The sequence below is a fragment of the Copadichromis virginalis genome, linkage group LG3 (genome assembly GCF_057382275.1).
Source record: "Copadichromis virginalis isolate Kocher_CV1m ecotype Utaka linkage group LG3, C_Virginalis_male_GT1.1, whole genome shotgun sequence".
Taxonomy (NCBI): domain Eukaryota; kingdom Metazoa; phylum Chordata; class Actinopteri; order Cichliformes; family Cichlidae; genus Copadichromis; species Copadichromis virginalis.
The window spans coordinates 26,355,217-26,376,645 of NC_140620.1; the positions used below are offsets into that span (position 1 = coordinate 26,355,217).

At 38.4% G+C, this 21,429-nt stretch overlaps 2 protein-coding genes across 2 annotated transcripts in view; both read left to right on the top strand.

Annotated features, from left to right (window-relative positions):
* Positions 1 to 4: 4 nt before the first annotated feature.
* On the top strand, positions 5 to 11,363 carry LOC146713708 (arfaptin-1-like). Its single transcript, XM_085450062.1, has 8 exons — positions 5 to 463; positions 2,385 to 2,485; positions 6,169 to 6,265; positions 7,097 to 7,209; positions 7,293 to 7,514; positions 8,472 to 8,629; positions 8,848 to 9,022; positions 9,548 to 11,363. The coding sequence occupies exons 2-8, from the start codon at positions 2,414 to 2,416 to the stop codon at positions 9,701 to 9,703; spliced, it is 993 nt and encodes a 330-aa protein (XP_085306188.1). The 5' UTR covers positions 5 to 463; positions 2,385 to 2,413; the 3' UTR covers positions 9,704 to 11,363.
* A 4,724-nt stretch (positions 11,364 to 16,087) lies between these two features.
* LOC146713709 (uncharacterized) overlaps positions 16,088 to 21,429 on the top strand; it is a 32,141-nt gene continuing 26,799 nt past the window's right edge. Inside the window, exon 1 of the mRNA XM_085450063.1 lies at positions 16,088 to 16,261. The gene's annotated coding sequence lies outside the window, so the exon portion shown is untranslated. The remainder of the gene's footprint in view (positions 16,262 to 21,429) is intronic.

The following is a 21,429-nucleotide window of genomic DNA, read 5'->3' on the forward strand; positions in this document are numbered from 1 at the left end:
TATCGCGAGAGTTGTCTGTCTTCCCAGATGCGCTACTAACGTGGAACTGAAATATGTCGCGAGAAAAACATCATTAGTCAGTTGAATTATATCCCATCGATTTACTGTTAAAATGTGAAAGCTTGTGCTTCTGAACGTTAGAGCGTTAACACTGGCTGTGCTAATATGGCTGTAGACGATGTGCTCTAGGATGTTGAGGACTATTTAGAAATTCTCTAATACCTCATATTGCTATCACCGCCCCTCCAGGTGAGGACAGGAGTTTAACGCAAGCATCCCCTACAGAAAAACGAAAAAACTTCCGGGTGTGTGTGACTTTTTTTCCTCGTTCTTGATTTTGCTTCACAACTTTTTAATTAGTCCAGTTTTCAGCTTGTAAGGTTTAAATATGCGGAGCTGACGGCAGGGAAAAAAGCAGAAGCCCGGAAGAAGAAAAAGCAGAGTTTCTTTCAAAGCTGTGAAGGTAAAAACTGTCTGCAGTGTCTCGAATGGGCGCTGTCTGTTTCTGTTTAACTTATTTGATGACAAGAGGGACTTAAACACTCTTTAATCCGCCTTTAACGCGTATAAACTGATGTAAAAACTGGATTTAGTTACTTTGTCATGTGTGAAAATACTTCAGAAGTTTCTTGCAAAACCTTTAAAAAACTCTACTTGTATGAGGCTTTCAACTTCCAGCTCGATGTAGCAATAAACTGGAAACTGAGTGAATACAGCAGGAAACTATTACTACACATACAGGCTATTACTAAGATTAATGTCGTAAAATGATGCAGAAATTCATTCTCTTTTTCTGTTTTTTGTTTGTTTGCTTTTTACCTAATCGTTGTTAGTTTAGGTTTCCTCTCTATTTTTAACCTGCAAACTTTTCACTAATCCAGCTGCAGAAAATCTTTAGAATTAAATAATAAAAATTACGAAGAACTAAAAAAGATGTAAACAAAGCACCTAGGCATTTGGTGTGTGTGTATTTTAATACAGTTTTAATTGATTTCTTTATTTTATTATATTAGTGTCATTGTTATTTTTTTTATTGAAGATTTCATTATTAAAAATGTAAACATTTTTAAATAAAGCATATGATGTTGTGCGGTAAATGGGTAAATCTGACTACATTTTATTCATTCTAATTTTTAATTAACTCTAATTGTTTCACGAATTTCTTTTTCAAGGTTTTGTAAAACTTAAAATGAATTTAAAAATAATGTATATGCGTAACAGTAGTTTAAACAAAAAGGTTTTACATTTCTGGCTTTTATTTGGCTCTACTCTGAGCAACAAAAACGATAATTTTGTGTTCACCGACTTGTTGGTGGAAGTAAAGCATATTTCCCTTTTAATAAGCAGACGTTTAGATTAGCTTAATTTTTCCTGTTGCATTGTTTATTTTTTAAATGCGGCCTTTTATATCACGTTTGCATAATAACTTTGTCTGGATCATTTCTGCCTTGTGATATTACACGTGAGGTCAAAGGTCACCGTTTACCTGCTGATCTGTCTTATCGCACACTTATAATGAGAGGTTTGTACTTTAAGTAAAGTTAAGTAAAGTTTTAGAAGATTTAACTTTATTACTGTGTTACAGTGGCTATTACTTGTCCATGTCATAAGAGTGACTGACTCACAGGCCCCGTAAATGGCAAACACGTCCCAGCTCGTGAGTGATTCATGCAGCTTTTGGATAAAGTTGTTCAGTCAGCATGTGTTTAAACTCCCTCTGTAATGTTGTCAGTCTGTTTTAAGATGGCACGAGGTTTGTTTTGCAGGATGCAGGGTGTGTTTAAAGCATTTGGAAGTCAGATAAGCCTTCATTTGCGGACTTTCATTTTTTTAGAGCTGTGCACTTCTGTGACCAATAGGTGGCGTTAGATTCTAGACTGAAAGAGATGCTGATCCTGTTTGTGCTTTTATTCTACCATGTTTTCCTTTAACTAAAGTAATCTTAGAAGCAAGTCTCACACTGCATGGCATTTATTTTGACCGTTATTTTAAAGCAATATTGAATATATAAGCAATACATACACACATTTTGTTTAAGAGGCCACCCAGGCATAAAAACCAGTCATATTCACACTGGCTTAAACAAAAGGTGTACAGTTGCATCACGTCAGTGTTGTCCTGGTTAAACATCCAAAGATAGTTTGACTTTAAACGAGTTCACTTACTTTTTTTTGTTTATTTTATGGAACACGATGAATAACAGCATTTTTACTGATAATAATAATTAATCAATAATCAAGTAATAGTCAGGTGTAGCTTAGCTTCTATTAAAGAGCTCATTCTGGTGAAATGATTGGGTAGAAACACCACTCTGAAAAACTTTTCATAACAATCACGTGAACAAGTTTTTTAACAGCACAGATGATTGTTTTCTGTTTGTCTAGTAAAAGAGGAGCGAGGGAGGAAGAGGAGGATGGCCGTGGTGGAGCAGAGAGGAAGTGTCACCGTGGCGTCCGCTGTCACAGAGGAAGAAATTCCTCCAAAGGTGAGCCTGTTCGATGGCACGAGCAATAAGAGTTTAGTAGGACCTGCTTTTTGTGAAGAAGGGGGGAAATATTGTTGTGCAGATGGTGGTAGGAGGCAGAAACATGGACATGTGTATATATACATGCAGATAATGGCACATAATGCTGGATCTGAAAATTTTAGTAGATGCCTTTTAACAGAGGATTTCACTGAATTTAAATATAATTAAAATAGAAAAAAAAAAGACAAGTTTAGAGACAAAATTGGTTAAGATGATGGAGGACAAACAGTGAGTGTAAAGGCTGTATTGTGAGGTCTTGTTGGGAGAGCAATGGCAATTTGAAGTGGCACTAACATATCACATCACTATCAAAAAAAGTGTTAGGGAGATGGATGTTAACAAGCCTTCTTCAGGTTCCCCCAAAGAGGCATTTTCAGACTGGTACTTGTACTAGCTGGATCTTGTTGACCAATTTGTCCTTTTTGTATTGAGCTGAACTAAACAGCGAGTGAGTCAGGGCTTTTAGAAAGTACAGAAAATACGCTGCTGTTAACAGAAGGTCTGTGCTTGATTTAAAACCCATAACAAACAAGAGCTTTGTGCTGAAAATGAAAGGAAAGAAGTAGAAAATTATAAGTGTTTCATAATCATTGGAAAAAAGTGTTCAGTTTATCAACTCATGTAAGCTGTAGCCATCCTGAATAACTGATTGTACTCGTCTTTAACAGGGCAGGCTGTGGTTGAAAGACCACACCCCAATGCTGCTGGTTTCCAGTAGAGTAAACATCAGCTCATTTGTATAATCCACAAACAGCACTGTGGACGCTTTTCATTGGAACTAAAAATGTCCAGTGTACAAACTAGCACGTTCTACTTTAAAGCCCTCAATTAAAATACTGGAAAATCTTAAACGACCAGTAAAAGTTTCATGTGAAGGACAACAAACGACATGCCGTTGCTCCTGCCGCCGCTCAGCAGCAAAGCATCAGAGCGATGTGTAGATTTAAAACAGACCTGTGGTTAGTGCACTTGTTTTTACATCTAATGCATGTGGCTGTGCAACCTGGCAGGTAAAAACAAAAGCGGGCAGATTCTGTAATCTTATTAGCTGCTGCCATGACAACAAAGGCAAACTGGTGCGATGAACATTCACAGTGAGCAGATGAATCAGTGATTCGAAGACCGTTGTTGTGGTTAATATTAAGTGTGTGACAGCGGGAGGCAGGAGTGGTGCTCCTTGCATCTACATGTAGTTGCTTTTTGTAAACTGAAACGTTTCAGCTGCTGCTCGTGAATATCCAGCAGCTTGTTGTTTTGCTTTTTTGTTTCCACGACCGGTGACTGACTGAAATAAAACAATGGTTCTTTTTTTCATGCTTTCAGTGGTCACATGAGAAGGTTGACGCCACACACGTTACACTTTAATACGAGTAAACTTGTGAAACCTTTTCTTTTCATACTCTTTACATTCCACTAAAAATGAACCTTTGCTAGACAGACCTCAGGGTTTATGCGTGTGTGGAGAAAATGTAGGCTGTAGAGCACAATTAAAAAATACAATTTTGCAAAGCGTCTGAATAAAAGCTTACATTACACATAAGTGTTCAAACATACGGTCTTACATTCTCTCCTGCATACACACAAACACAAGAATAATGGGAGAAAGGTTCATCTATAAAACTCTGTTCTCAGGGGGGCTGATGTGATGTTACCTCATTTGAGATGTTATGAGGGCCAAACACAAACGTTTCTTCTATTGCCACCGCCACAGCTCAATAAATGAAAAGAACACAGAAGTCCCAAAAATGGTGGATCCTCCATTTCACTCAAACCTGGAATACAAACTTGTTGGATGGTCTGTACCATACAACAATCCATGCATCACATAAATCCATTCTCCACAAAAAACCCACCATTAACATGGTCAGGAGGTCCAGTTCAGTGACTAAGAGATGATGGATTACCACAGCTCTGTATCTGACTGCACTCCTAACTTTATGCCTTAGAGGTTTCCAAATGGATGATTTATAAAAACATGAGTCTTTGTGCAGTTATGATGGAGGGAACCATCCATAGAGGCCAAAACAGCTTTTTATTTGCAAACATGTTTATTTTGGATATAAAGTTGGGGAGCACTTTGGAGCCAACCTCAAGTGAACATTTTGTGCTTCAGTCCCAGTGGTTGTTGTGCTGGTTAATCATATTCATTCCACATTAAACTGTCTCTTTAATCTCTCATTTTTCTTTCCATGTATAAATTAGTTCGATTAATTTGATAACAACACTGTAAAATATATTAACTAGATTGATGGTTTGAGTTGTTGTCTAAAAACAACATAGAATCTGGTGGGTCACCAGTCATGGAAACTTTGATGGCTCAAGCCACCTGTGAAACCTCAGATTTGAAAATCTGCTGTTCGATTCAAATGTTATACACATAAATGGAGACCATTGGTAGCACCAGAGTTCTTCAGGAATAAACATTAAACATGGTGAAAAGAATAAATGAAATGCCTCCATCCATCCATCTTCACTTATCCAATTCAGTGTCATGTCATGTGTTAACTTTATTTACCAAACATTGGTAGAAACTACTACAGACTCCATTAGTAAAAGAAGGAAAGTATTTCAGAAAAGGTATGAACCATTGAACCCAGATCTCTTCACAGCTTAAATCACAAAAAATAACAGCATGTCTGGCCTATAGTTAATAGATAGAGAGGATATCTATAGAGGACTGATAAGTGGAGAAACAATTTCTCGAAAAACCTCTGTTATTGGACCTTTAATAACTCTCCACAGAAATCCGGACCCTTACAGTCACATATAAGCTCCTCTAACCTTTGGAAAAATCCAAGGTGGGCACTGAGAGGCTTGATTTGCGTCACTGTGTGCCTCGCTGTCACTTCAATGTGGCACGAAACCTTTGAGCTAATTTCCTGCAGCACGGTGAGCCTTCCAGGTGTGTGTGTGTGTGTGTGTGTGTGTGTGTGTGTGTGTGTGTGCGTGTGAGTTAGTTTTGGGAAAGTGAGTCATTATTCCATTAGAAAACATATGTAAGATATGCTTACTGGTACAGTAACTTAGAATCTACACCCTGGCACTTTGTCAAAGTTAGGAGACCACACTAAACGACTGCCCCTTGTATGTTAGTCAGTTGCCTCTGTTTTGGCAGATAAGGGTGACCAGTGTGAAATTAGTCAAAAGAAATGCTTTACTTTCCAGGGGTGGCATGTCTGTAGCTCACTGGTTAATTATTTAATCGTGCAGTTTATAGCAAACCTACTGAAAAGTTTCAATTAATTGATTTTTGGTAGCTAATTATGAGCCGTGTCATTTCCTTTCGTTGCTGTTGGGTGCTACTGGTTAATGGAGATTGTTAGAAGTGACAACACTGGGCCTTTGGCTTAAGCTAGTCTATGGGGTAAGGTGCATGTTATTCATAGACATGCCAAAACCTCGCATCAAGGAGGTGATCGATTGCTAGCAAAAACAATTGTTTGAAACTGCTTGATTTGCATTAATTTGCGAGTATAACTGAGACCAGTCTAACCCCACAGACCAGTCAAAATTTGAATTTTGAGAAGGTCAAAGAGATCTGCAAGTAACTTTTAGATACAACAAGCTGCTTGGGCACGTCATGTCCTCAGTAGACCGTATAATGATAGAAGCCGTTAATTAAACAGTGATGTTTTTTACAGGAAGCAAACGGTAATGGCAGCCACGCCAGCAACGATGTTACTGCCCCCACAGCTGAGACCACTCCAGATGTTCCAGAGGAACAGAAGCAGAGCAAAGGTAAAGAAGTGAAGGACTTACAGCTGAACACCACCCACCTCTAATGCCAGTGGTGTAGGGTATTCCAGTCCATTGGTAGACTATAATTTGGCCCGTTTATTCAAGTACCTTGCATAAAGTTTTAATGTACTTTTATTGTGCTTTGTACCTCATCTCACGTATTTTAAATCTTTAGTTACTCTTATTTAGCGTTTTTTAAATACAACTCTCCCAATAAATTGGGAAGAAATATTATTAGACATAAATGTACCCAGCACAGTGCAGGTAATTCACATCCTCTCTAGCTGCAATATTCAAGTGATATACATGTTGCCTAGTCAATAATAATAATCATCCAGTAATGTAATGTATATGATTCCATGTACAGAATATTTTTACTTGAGGTATTTTAAGGATATTTTGATGCTCAGCTTTGTCCACTAGAGGGCGCTCCAGAGTGTGAAAACTGCAGCAAAGTCATTAGACTCCTGTTGCATCCAATCAAATGCACTGTTATTGCTGCTGATACAAGTATCACTATACTGAAGTGTAACTGTACGCACATTTGAAGTGTTTTCATAGAGAAGTGCAATATTATTTATGTGTCTGTCCAACAAGTTAACATTTTAATAACTTTAACAGCTTTTGTAGATCCAGTCTGATCCATACATTTTAATAGTTGAAAGAGATTATTGAAATATTATGATTACTTCTTTTTCTTTGTCATGCGTTGTGTAAATGGTAGGTTCATTAAAAATAATTAACATTAAAAACATCAGATGAACTCCATTGTATTTTCATTGCAAGTGAATATGACTTGATGATTATATAAATTTTTGACCCCAACTCCAGGTTTCTCACTCACACCTGAGATACCCCAAGGTGTGGTGATTCAAGGTAACAACAGCAACCCTGCCAGCGAGAAGTTCAGAAGAGTTCGCAACTGGAGCATCACCAAATATAAGGTTGGAGGATTTTGACTAGACTTCCTGTTACTGTACTTTGGTGCCAGATATAATCATTTACTATCGATCTGGTCTCCCCACAGTATACCAGGCAGGCTCTTTCGGAGAAGCTTGGCCGTGGGTCTCGTACCGTGGATCTGGACCTGGAGCCCCGCCTCGAGCTGCTCAAAGACGACCGACAGCGCTATGAAAATATGACCAGTCTGGCTCAGACGCTTGCCAGTCAGCTCTCTCAGCTCACAGTTACCCAGAAGAACCTCGGGGATGCCTTCACAGAACTCAGCGTCAAAACCCCAACTCTGCACGTAAGTATTGGGGATACAAGCTGCTACTTTAAGTCTACCTGCTAATGCTAACAGGATTACATACAGTAACCTTTGATGTATTTAGAATTACTAGATCCAGCGCTGGTGACATGCTGAACTCTAAGTTTCTTTGTCCAAAGATTATATATAAAAATCCCCAAGTTATGCTGTAAAAACACAATCTCCTGATTGTTTACTGTTTTTGGTCGTCATATTGATTGTGACTTGCTGAAATATTTTCCCGAATGATAGATGTCAACACTCGGGTATAACTTCCACATTAGTGCCAATAAAGGAGTAAAAGTTGAAATCTGCTAGTTTACCTGCTAGTGCAGACAGATTGTTTGGTTCCCCACCACAGACAGTATGAAAGACCTCACTAATTAAATAATATTAATGATAATAATAATTAAATAGTGAAATCCTGTGACGCCCAGATCGGAGAGCTTTCGTCATTAAATATCTTGGTATCTTGAAACCAAATGTAATGAGAGAGCTGTGACTTCCAAATATTCACTGGCTACATAACTAGCGTGAGCTAGCGTTATTCACTGTGGGCACTTGGAAGAAGCACAAACGTCACATAAATTAGATTTTCAGAGTCCTTCACAGTGAAATCTCTCAAGCTGTTACAGGGAGAGTCAGACAAGCTTACAGCATTTTAAGAAATTGGTGATAAAAAGGCTTTAATATATGGAAAAAGCTACACAGAGTCCATGTAAACCTTAAGAAATCTTTAAGAAATGTTTTGATATCTTGTCCAGTCATAAACTGGAATCCAGAGGACGATATCGCCATTAAAGATCTCGGGTTCAACTGATTTGCCATTTTTCTGGTTGTAAACTAACCTAACAGATGATTCAGGTTCATTTAACCAGCCATAGTTCCCATTGATGTGGCTTTTATGTCTCTATGCGTCATGCTTACCTTGCATTTTCTTTGTAATATAAATACCAGCTGGAGTTTGGCATAAATGCAGACGCTCAGAGGTTTCTCTCCAAGAGCGGCGAAACGCTGACGGAAGCCATCAACGCCTTCACATCTGACATGAACACACTGGTCAACAAAACCATTGAAGACACAATGATCAATGCTAAGCAGTATGAGACTGTCAGGTGGGTTAAAAAGCACACTTCCTTTTTCCCTTTCTCAATAAATTCATGTGCTGTGACAGTGACTCTGCAATCAAACTAACATCCAACCAGAAAGAAGCAGGGAGGTTAGTCTCTGCACCCACGCAGCAGGAAATTGAGATCAAATGAGAGATGCCTAACCACTACAATACAACAGGGAGCTTCAGTGCACACATCCATGTCAATTTCCTGTCTTCCAGGATCGAGTATGATGCGTTCCGAGTCGATCTGGAGGAGCTGAACATGGGCCCCCGTGATGCTGTCACCGTGCCCAAACTGGAGCAGGCCCAGAAAGACTTCCAGACTCAGAGGGAGAAGTACGAGAAGCTCCGAGACGACCTGTCAGTCAAAGTCAAGCTGCTGGAGGGGAACAAGGTGACAGTATTGGATTGATCTTTACCTTGTGCATCTGAAGTTAGGGAATAAAGATGGAGGTGACGACGTATGACTGAAACCATGTGACAAGTGAAATAGTTTTTAGCATCTTTTAAGGTTTCTCATCGTTTCCATGCATTTTTTCCCCAAATTATTCGACTATAAAATATTCTGTCACATTAAGCCATATTTTGTTGATATGACTACTTTTTATTAGGAGATGACGATAATAATAATGTTTATATAATAAAAACAGTTGATCAGTTTTTCCCCAGTAAAATACTCTTATTTAAATGACAATACGATGCTAAAACAAAGCGATGTGCACCGTTTTTATACCTGGTACAACAAATTCCCAATCCAGTGTCACTGTTATAGTTTAGGGTTTTAGCTAACTTTCTAATCTGCAGTGTTTCTAAGTTGGAATAACAATAACTTAAATAACCACATGTGAATTGAGTAAAATTATTGTAGTGTCATCTAACACAGTTAATAAAAAAGTGTTATTTTTTCTTTCCTATGCAGGTCAAAGTCCTCCGTAATCAGCTGTGGATGCTCCACGGCGCCTTTGCAGCTCACAGCTTGTCCTGTCAGAATTTCCTGGAGAAAAACATCCAAGAGGCCGGAGAACATCTCAACAACGTCAGCACCGATGTCCCCTCCTTCCTGGAAGAAAGTTGACACAGCAAAGCAACAACCAATAGAGCTGTAAGGCAGAATCGGAGGGAGTCAGAGGAACATTTGGCATTCATGGATTCTCTGTGAGAAAAGTTTGGGAGTACTCAGCTAGAAATGTTTAATGTGATTAATTCATTTATACCAGAGTGGAATTTAATTTGTTAGATTTGGGATGAATTTCCAGCCTCACAAAGAGCTCTGGAAACAAAGTTGAGTGTTCGCTACAGAAAATTGGGAGTTAGCAAAAATAATTTATTTGGGATGTAGAAAGGGTTTCATGGGTTCTGGTGTAACTCATGGAGGTCTGGAAAGGCCTTGAAAAGGTCTCAAAATGTGAGTCTGTAATAAGTCTTAAAAGTAATTCTGATTTAAGAGAAATATCATCTCATTCATTCAGTAAAATGCATTTATTCATAGACATACAAACATTTGCACTCTCCTGGGTTTCTTACCTCTGTTTCAGTGTGTTGGGGAGGAAATCCATCTAATCCTCCAGGAGTCAGTAAGCCTTTCTTTGAACTTCCAAAATCCTCAGCCACTGCAGTCACAAGCTCACAGCTCCCGAAAGTGCCTCAACACCACTGCTGGAAAACAGTTTCATAGTCAAAAAAGGCTGCTACAGTTCTCTTGTCTCTACCAGCAACATTAAGCAAATTAAATCTGAGTGTCAAATATCTGCAGATATCAGCAGAATCTAACTGGTGTGAAAATATCAGCTAATTGTTTTGGGGGTTTTTGTCATTTTCAACTTCTGTTGATGCTGAAACCTAAACCTAAAACAAGTCAGTAACCTTTGGATTTGATGTGCGTATTTGTATATCGATAAAAACCAAAATGCCAAACTCAAATCCAGCAACTGGTTATGTGTGATTCAGATTTTGTGTTTTATTTATTTTGACTGCTGAAGAATGGCCACCTCCAAATGTAGCTATCACAGTATCACTGTTCTTGGCTGGTTGCCACTTGGTTTACATCACAAGCAACTCTGTCACCTCTAAAGGTCAGTCACAACAAAACAGTGATCGTGATGTCGATAGTGAGCGTTGGTTGTCAGTATGCCAGAGATTTTGGTTTAAACCCCTGGTCTGATTGGCTGTTGGTCATGTTCTTCGCTTGTTCACGGTGCAAAAACATGTTGGTCCAGTGGTTTGCTAATAGCCAAAAATGTTGGCGTTTATCTAGTATGTTAGCACTGCTTGTTGTTTAATACCAATCTTTCAGGCTTCACCAGTAAAAAGGTTTTCCTTTTTATTTTGGACGTTCACATTAAGAGTTGCACATTAATAACAGTTGTAGAGTTTTAAATAAATAACCACACAGGCACTGTTTTTTTTTTTTTTTTTTTTTTTCCAGTAGGATTCATCTTGCTGCGTGTTGGTCATAATACATTGTTTGTTTGTTTTTTAGAGAAAGACAGACTTTTAGGGAACATTTGAGCAAAGTGTTTAATGGGTAAAGCTGTAAAAAAAGTTTTACTATATGTCGACCATGGTGCCTTATAAGTATAGAAATGTTGGCTAAAAACAACTTTCCAGCAATATTTAACCATCAGCCAAATATTAGAGTTGAACTAACACTCCTATTAATGTACAGGTTCCTGCACACTTCTGTTTTATTATTTTCATCTGTAAGCTACACAACCAAATAAAGACTAATGAAACCAGTTAAGTTCCAGTTTTAGGCTGTTTACTTTCTGAGCTCAAGAAATTTTTTTTGGTGAGGAAAGGTCAGCTGAAGTTAGCATTTTCGGGGGCGACTCGGGAGCCAATGCACTACTTTTATATTCGTAGATATGCATTATTTGAGGATGATGAACACATTTGCTACCTTGTTGTTTTTGTATTTTCCCAAATGAAACCAAAAATTTGGGGACTCTTCCATTGATGGACAAAAAAGCAGATGAAATGGTAAAATTGTGTTGAAATAATATTGGGGGGTTTGATTTGCTCGTGCCTGTTCCTGTTATTTTGTCCATCTACCATATTTTCTTGCACACTTTGCACTCTATCCAAACCATAGTCTGCCATATGCATTACTCATAAGATTGTAGTAATCTTCATTGAACGACTCCCTTATGTTATGTTGGCATGTATGAATACTCTTATGTTTGTGTCTGTATACCTCAACAAGACCAAATATGCAATGACTGTAAGATGCAGTGCAATAATGTCCCAACGACCTTCTTGCATGTAAATGTGTAAACTGCCAGTGACTTGAGTTCCCCTTTCCTGATGTATCTGTGACTTTAAAGGGAATTTCCACTGGGTGTAAACTGATACTCCTGTGATGTGTTTGGTGACCAAAATCACTTTCAGGCTCAACATCTTTAAGAAATGGTTTGGTTTGACTTTAGATTGTTAGAGGAAACCGTGCAACATTCTGATTGTTTTAAATTATATTTTGAGCTTGAATCCACACTTTTGATCCAAGCTCATTACTTCTTGTTTGTGTGTGGTGAATATATTGATTGACTGCTAATTTATTTTTTGACAATTAAAAAAAAAAGAGTAGTTTGAAAAGTAATCTTATCTCAAGGTCCATTTACTAGATTATTTTTCTTGAGCTTTCAGTTGCATTTGGTAGAACACCTTAATATTAGCTTAAAGAGAGGTTTCTGGGATTGTGCAGTCATCAGTTGTAGGAAATCTGCAAGACAAAGTTGAAAGCTAAGGAGAAAATCTAATAAGATGACCTTGAATTTGTTTTTGTGGGTTTGTATTTGATGTGTGTATATATATTTTTTTCTTTCATTAAGTCAGATGGTGGTTACACCCAACTTGCCAAATCTAATATGTCTAGAAAAGATAAGCCACAGTCTTTGAATTGCCTTGAACTGACTGAATTGAGTTGACTTTGTCTGCTTGTTTTTTATTGAAGCAGAAAGAGGTTGGGGTTTTCACCAGGCAAATGAAAGTTTGGGGATTTTTCCACCAACACCACCACAGTTTGTTGTCAACTGGCTTTGTTTCAGCAGTTTGATTATCAGTCAGCTTTTTCTCAGGATTTTACCCACAGGGCTAAAGTAAAACTGAAAGTGAAAATATAAATTTTGCTTTTTATTAGACGTGAAGAAAAAGGACCAACATGTATGTAGACACAAGGCAAAATTATTTTACTCTGTATGTGTTAATAAACCTATGAAATAAAATCGATGAGTGTACAAATATAAAAGATTTTGTTCATGAATTTCTGGCTTGATTTTGACAGTTTGACTCTGTAATCATTTCAGATTTTACTCAGATTCATCAAATCTTTTCATTTTAGTTTCACAAATTCCCGGTCAGATTTTGCCAGGTGCTTTGGTTTTTCTTTCCTTTGCCAAAGTCTTTGTTTTTTTTGTTGTTGTTTTTTTTATCCTCACAGACTGAAAAGTATTTTCGGTGGCTGGCTATCATCAGGTGAAATCAGTTACAAAGAGTGACTTGATTTCTAGTAAATTTCTGCAGCCAGCTGTAGTTTTATGGAAGATACCAGCTTGACCACTGTACAAACCCTGCCCCTTTACTCTCTGAGCTGTAGTCAAACTTGAAAAAGTGCAACACAATACTGCTACGACTAGCACATATTAAAAGTTTCAAAGTTAACTTTGAAGTAGCACAATTTACATCATGCTCTTCAACATTACTACGCTTTGGCAAGCAGTTTGCAAGTGTTTGTATCTTGTAACTCGAAGTATAATTATGTATGCAAACCTCTTAAAATTGAAAATTGTTATTGAACTTAGGTTTAATATCTGAGAGACTCAATAAAAATATTCAGTTTATTAAATTAACTGAATGATTTTTAGATGCTTTCCAAAATCTGCACCTGTTGTGGAAGCGAGACTAAGCCTGCCTCCTTTGTGGATAGAAAGTCATAAATAAGGTCATGTATTTTTATCTTTATTTATGGTTATGTATTTTTATATTTACTTAAAGTTACCGATTTTTATGCTTCACATAATTATTTGAAGCATAAAAAACAGACATGGATTTTTTCCTAATCTTTGAGTTTAAGAAATGTTTAGCTATACAAACAGCTCATCCTCTGCTACATTTTTAGTCTGTGGCTTTACTTGAGTAGCTTCACATGATTTAGTTTGGCTCTTCATACAACTGCTATCTGAAACACTCCAATTTAGTTCCCTTTTTTTTAAATCCCTGCACTAAAAGCTCACTTTCATCTCATTGACCAGCATCTGGAAGCTTGCCGAGGGGCAGCATCCAGCACTTGTAAATTGTTAAACTACTTTCTGGATGTGCAGATAAAACATCAGCTATAGACTCAAAAAGACTCACATTTATGCATTTGTATCAAAGTATTTAAAATTTTGACCATTAAAATTTTGACCATCCATCATTTTAATATTTAATATACTGAATTCCAGAAAAAAATGTGTATATTATGCAAGCAAAATATGTCCTTCACTCAGCAGACTCTTTAATGATGACAGATGCTGGCCTAACCTTGACTTTCCTTCAAGCTCAACTTAACACCAGCAACAAGAAACCTTAAAACATCAAATCTACGTGTGCACAGTGTCATTATAATTGTTTTCCAAGAATAAAAGGACTAGACTTGAAGCAGGGTGTATTAGTATGCAGTGTTGTGATTCTTGCTTTAAATGGAGGGGATCAGTGAAGCGATTTTAGAATAAGACCCTGGTCTGTTTGTGGTTCTGTTGCTCTGATTGCTTTAAAGAGAGGCAATTACTCACCTGGCAACACCAGCACACAAAACTGATTCTACTATTTGTCTGAGCGAGTCTGTGAATGTGTGTTCCTGCATCCAGGCTCATTTTCCCAAACATTTCACCAGCGGGATAGAGTTTCTCACAAAGACTCCCACCTCTCTTGTCTCAGCTCCAGTTTTGTTTTTTTGTTTTTTTTTAAAAGAGGTTCGTCCACAAACTCGATGATTAACTTGTCAAGACTGAAGCACGCACTGAGTAGCTTCAGCTTTGCTTTACTCGTATTTGTTTGAAGGTGTGTCTTTCTAACATAGATGTGCGTTTGTATTACTTTAATATTCGTTTAGTGATGAATTTGTCACATTGTTGTAGGGAGGGTGTCCATCTGTAGGTCACTGAAATCTCTTAACAAATCACTGTAAGTGTTTACAGGAGGAGCAGAAGACACAAATGCAGTAAACCCCTAAATCCAAAGCGCTCACAAGGAAACACTTCCTACAAGAGGCTGGCAAAGGGCAAAAATCCAAAAACAGGGAAAGGTCATACATGAGGAAAAAATTAAACAAAAAGAAGAAAGCGTCTGGAAAGTAAGGAGACAATGTACCAAGTGAGAAGTGGAAAGCTAGTAGTGTATGTAGTTGATTGGCTAACTGAACACAGGCGATGCTCTCTGTGGAACCCGAGATAAACTTTTCTCAACAGTAAGGTGAGCGTTTTAAGCGATGGCCAATGACAGTGCAGGATACCACTGATCGAGACCCAATCTGTCATTAAATACATTAGAGCTTTAAAGCTGTATTTTTTCTGCTGACCACTAGGGGCAGTTGCAGAAAGAAGTGATTGTACAGAAGTCTGTGGAGGAGCAGGCCTTCAGCTTCTTTGCTTTGGCGCCTCAGTAAACACTTTCTTAGGGAGTTTACGGTCTCAGTCACTAATTTGTAGTGTTGTTGAATCTAACATGGGGTTTACTTTGGAAATGATGGTCACTATTAGGGTCAAAAGGGACAATAAAGCATAATCATTATAGCTCCTGACTGCTACGAGGAGGTGCAAAAGGGTGGATGCTGTGTTTGCAGTGGCTTGTGGAGGTAGGACCTCATCAGCCCTCACAGAAGTTTATTTCTACACATTTGAAATTAGAAGAAATGTTACTGTCATAACACCTTCTATATAAAAACATGATGAAAATTGTCAGGAAAAAATCCCTTACCCCCAAAACTCCCCCAAAAAAATAGAAATCCAAAGGTTGTAAGAAACTGAGGATTTTTCTCATAATTGTCATGTCCTATTCAATGAGACTTTAATGCAGTGATTTAAACCATAAACTCTTCAAATAAATGACAGTCTGGAGTACTCTAATTTATCCACAGACCTCTGTACACGTTTTGTAACCTAAAGAGTCTCCCCCTGTAAAAGCAGGTAAATTCAGAAAATCCAGTCATATTTTATATATTTATGGCAGAATAAATGAGCCTTAAGTAGCAATGAACTACCAAAGGTAAACTCACTGAAAAAAGCTGTCACCCAGTGTGCTGCTTAACACTGATATGATGTGTTTTTATTTATTTTTCATAAATAAACATAACCATGAGAAGGGAAGCCTGACTGTTTGCCAAGGGAGGGGCTGTTTGAGCTTATCTGAGCTGCACACACGCACGCACCAGAGACAGCGCTTTTCCTTTCACCTGAGTAAACACGCATGCGCAGCGTTCGGGATCCCTACCTCCTTTTTCCTCTCTCCCTGCTTCTGTCAGTCCAGAACTTGGCTGCAAGCAGCACCCTTCATGTGGATGCGACCGGGATCAGTTGACATCGCTTTGCTGTATATTTGGACATTTTTTAAACGGGACTTTTGTATAGGAGCCGCAGCGCCGCTGAGTACGCGCAGTAGGGTGAGTTATATTAACAGAAAACTAACCGCTGGTTTATAACTAACTAAATTGATTTTAGTTTGCCAGAAATGTAACTTCAGAGCTGAATATAAGTTATCTGACAGACTAACGAGCTGTTTAATAGGGGGGCGCTTTGCGCTAACCAGACTACATGCAAATTTCTGTAAATTCTTGGATCAACACAAACAGCCAGCGGCGTAATATTCCTATAATGATTAATTAAGTGGTGTTCAAACTTGACAGTGTTCCGGCATGGTTCATGTGATACTCACACTGACATTAATGTTTTAATCTGATATATTCACACCTTCACACCAATCATTTGGAGCAGGTGTAAAACTGTGTGAATAGCAGCTTTCCATTAAAATACATGTTACCTCACAGGGAAGTCAAAGTCCTGCACAGTTACGGTGTCCTGTGCCTTCACAGAGACGCCGTAACTGTGCTGCACACACATTGTTCAGTCAGCTGATGAAATGTGGAAAAATGCAGACCTGTTATTGAAACGGAGCTTTCCCCCCTCAGGCTGTTCATCCTGTGTTTTAAATGCAGGGTTCATTAAATGTAATCCTCCCACCTTAGCATTAAACTGGGCTGCTTGTGACCTTAAATTAAAACGACCCCCGGTTTCGAGGTATACCGGTGGCTGGTGAGATTCTTTGGACTGAGCTTTTATTGGGGTTTCCCGGTATTCTGCTGTGCAGTGAGATTTCTGGAATATTCATTATGTTTGTGCTTTTAGTATCCTTGATAAGTTGATTGTTGGTCTACTGCCTTTGCTGTGGTTTTGGTGCAGTATTTAGAGTGTTTTCTGCAGTGTACTTGTGGTGCTTATGTCCCATAATATTTCTATAATGGTAATTTAGTGACAGTGAGGTTAAAGTGCTGCTGTTTCTTAGGATAAATATGCTCGGATACAAGAATACTTTAGCCCCACTTCAGTACTTCTAGTAGATCCAAAACAGTCATTGTTGCAGTCATAGCTGCTGTGACAGATTGGTGCTTGTTGGTGCTTTTCCATGAGTGCTGTCACACTTTAATACAGTGAAATGCAGTCTGCTGTGGCTCTGGCTGCTTTCATTAATCATTAAACTGTTTTTTGTGTGATTAATTGTCTAGAACATGCCTTCAGATCCTTTTTTGTCCTTCATTCGATGGTTTTCTCTGAGGAAATAGACAAACTCAGCAGCGCATGTTTTAAATATATATCAAAAATGTTCATTTTTATACCTGCTTCTAAATCATTGCCTATCACATCAATACATCTACCAAGCACTGGTATATAAAGAAAACCTCTTCAATTTATATATTAATACAAAAAATGAAACAGAAAAATCAGTTTTTAAGTCTTTGGTTGATATCTTTATTTTTTTAAACAACTATGTTACTTTTAGTTTATCCACTTTTTATAAGATTTCAGTAAACCAGACTACATTCAGAAATCTGTGAATTTAATCTTTTGTTATATAACAGCTTGTGCCACCTGATTTTTGACCTTGCTTTACACTAAACGGAGTCTTCTAATAATATTCAAAATAGAAGGTTTATTTTTATTTTGTTTTTCTTTTGGTATTTATTGTGGTCTGAATTAAATGGTACCACTTCTAATAAACGAGCTTCGTCTTTTTAGGAGATATGTTTCAGTATGCTTCCGTTTAATTTGCTGCTTAGCGGTGCACACAGAATACAGCTTTGATTTATTTTGGATTCAGCACAGTCTCATGGTCAGATCTGCACCCTTGAAACCACCAAGCAGTTTTAAAATGTGTCAGAAAGTTTCTTTGAATTTCTAAGAACCTGTCCAACCTCTGTGTGATTACTGTACACACATCATTAATGTGAAGGTGCAGAGCTGTGAAAAAGGATTTGTTAGCTTCTCATTTCTTGGCTTTTAATATTAAACAAAAATGAGTAGTAAATACAAATGACGATTTCCTTTATTGGGGGAAAAATGATCCAAACCTACCTGATGGTAGGTGATGATCTAAAATATTTAAGTAAAAAAATATGCACAAACATAACAAATCAATAGATTTAATTCACAGCACTGTGCATTACATCCTGTCTTGTCCTTTTATCTGGATAATTTGTGTGCAGCAGACAAACAGCTGGTTCTCTGACCGAGCCTCCCCGCAGACTGTGGCCAGGCCTCGTTGCTCTCTCTGCGGGTTATGCGTTCCGCCTGACCCCCTGACCTGCCCGGAGCTCCGGTGACGACACCACCGGGTGACATTTAACAAACGGGTTTCTGTTTGTCACCGTATGTCCCCGTCACCGTGGTAACCCCAGAGACGAGGGATGCTCAGCCAGCTCTTTGCTTTGCTTGACCCTCCCCGACTGTAAAACACAGCGGTAAAGCTCTTCCTCAGATAAAGAAAGCAACCATCAGCCCATCAGCAGAGCCGTGAAAGAGATTCTCTTTTGTTAAAGCGTTTTTTTCTATTGCTTTGTTTTTGTTTTTGGCACAACGGAGCTCAAACCCACAGCCAGAAGTGGAGCGTTTTTCATGCTAATGCTCTTTAAAAGCAGCTCAGATTCCTTTCCGAGACTGATCAGTGTGGGGGGTCCTTCTTCACCACCCCTCACAGCCATACAGACAAACACATGTGTTTACTGTTGTTTCCCGGCTCAATGAGACAGAGGCCTTCTGCTCATCAGCAGGTTTTACTGGGGTTTCCACGGTGACTAAGAGCGAGTCTTTGTGGCAGGTCTGCTGCGCGCTCTGAAATCATTTGTGTCCTGTTTTATAGTAACTGATCACTTCTCCTGTTGTAATGCCATTAGCTTGTTAATTGGATGTTGGACAAGTAAGGGGGATCATTTCTAAAACTGTGTTGGTGGTTTCTGTGTTACATGTACTGGTAATTCTTTTGCAGATTCTTGAATGGTTTACATATTTATGGATGCTTTTTCAGTTAAACTTTTGGTTATTTATTGGATGCTAGCAGCGATGTGTTTGTGATGTTTGAGGACTTTATTTCTAAAGAGAGAGTAGCACTGTGTTTGCAGGGCGACGATGGCGGGAACACAACATATAAGGAAACCAAGGGAATTTATATTTATAATTTGTTATCATATAAGTGTATATATACATGCATCATTATAGATTTATGGTTAGTGTCCAAGTATTTAAAAGTGGTTTCAGTGAAAAATGATGGTTCATTTTTACGAGTACATTCTTGGACAGTTTGTTCTTCTACTTCTGAAACACTTCCTCAACACTTTTGGACTCGGTGGTTTCAGGAGGGCTTCAAATTCTCTTCTTCCACCCTGAACCTCATATATTTAGTGTGACAGCGCAGTCCGCCAACCTGCTGCTGTAATCCTCAAACTGAGGCGTTAGATCTGTCAGTGCTGGAGAAAGTGTGGGAGCTAATCTGTCAGACTGCTGAGCAACAACCAGCCATCCTGTAAACTTACAGAAATCACAGGAGGGAGGACAAATACGTATGTATTTAAAGCCTGCTGTGACTCACATGTTGCAGTCTGGAGCAGTTTCCCCTCCATTTTCTGTTTAATTTAGCCCTCAGAGCTGTGGCAACAGCTTCACAATGATGCTGTCAGCTTGCTCATCACACTGTACCAACAGCCTGTAATTATCTCAATATGTTTTTCTTTTTTTATCTCTGCGATTGTCATTACATCGGCTGTTTCAGTCCACAGGCACGCAGAGCCGAGAGGAATTTGGCTTTCTTTAATAATCAGAAACAACTCTGTGCCTACAAATTAAACCTATTTATATTGCGTTTTTTAGCAAGTGAATTTGTTCAATTTGCACATTAAAGGTGTGTTTAAAAAATAATAATTGCAGAGGCATCAATAAAAGTTTCTCTGAGGAAGAATTTAGTTAATCAGTATAAATCTGAAATGGCGAACAGCAGCTGGAGTACAAAGACAAATAAAGACAGCCTATATAAGAGGCTGTCAACTTTTTATAGATGTTATAATTAGAAAGGCTATAATTGTGAAAGCTGCTTTTTAATTATTTGTCAGTAAAATCAGGAGTTTTGTAGGTAAACAAAACTGTAACATTATGCATTTAAATCACCTGAAAATGACGCAACAGCAGAGATGATCAAACATCTAGTGATTTAAAAAAAATGTTAACATCAATTACTAATAAATAAAAAAAATAAACACATACATAAGCTGTCAGTTTGTGCACAAATAACAAATAATGCAATAATCTAATTAAAAATATCAATAAAATCAAGTTAAATCAGACGATCTCGCTGGATTCAGAATTAGCACCAAGCAAACGTGGTTAGCATAACATAAACGGGCGGGTGTACAGTAAATTGCATTATTGAACAATTGCACGAAGGTGAAAATGTGGGGAAAAGTCATCTGTGATGGTGCTATGATCCACTCTTCGAGCAAAACATGGAGTGAAACCAGAAGAGATGGCCTGTATAAATGCATCACCTGCAGAAACTCAGGCAGACGTGCAGATTTTCATGTGCAGACATTCGGCTTTATTGGAAACTCTCTGAGCTCAGCCTCGGTGTCAAACCACCGGGGGATTAGAGCGCCTTATTTGTCGCGGTTCCTTCAGCAAACCAGCACTTATTTTGTCCATTCTCACAAACACTTCACATTAAGATGTCAGTGAGATATTTTTTTCCACAGAATAGCTGAAAAAACAAAAATCTTTTGCGTTTTGGAACAAAATAACCCTCAACATGACAACGCTGACGGCACTGAGCTGAAAGAAAGTCTCGGCCCTGATATTAAAGTCTCGCCTGCCTTTTTTCTGAGATCTGTGTCAGACTGGAACTACATCCCTGCACATTTACTGGCCTTAAACTCTTATCCAGTTTGACAGAGTTGGAAATGTTCTGTCCTTCATCAGTCGCGCACATTCGCCATGTTTAAGGTTATTAATTTGTTTGTTTGTGTCCATCGATCCAGATCGACTTCCTCCCCCTATAATCACACAGGACACTTAGTTGGTTTGCTTCTCTGCTGTTTATTAGAACAACTAGAGGATGTTTTCACTACTTCACCCTGAAACAAAAGGGCCTAGCATGACTGTGTTAAGCTAACAGTGTTACAGCAACAGTGCTAACCACTGTTGCCCAAGCAAGTATGACTGGGACAGCATGGTGGAGCAGTGGTTAGCACTGCTTGCTCTGTGGTCAGCACCCCCCAGAAAGAAGGTCCTGGGC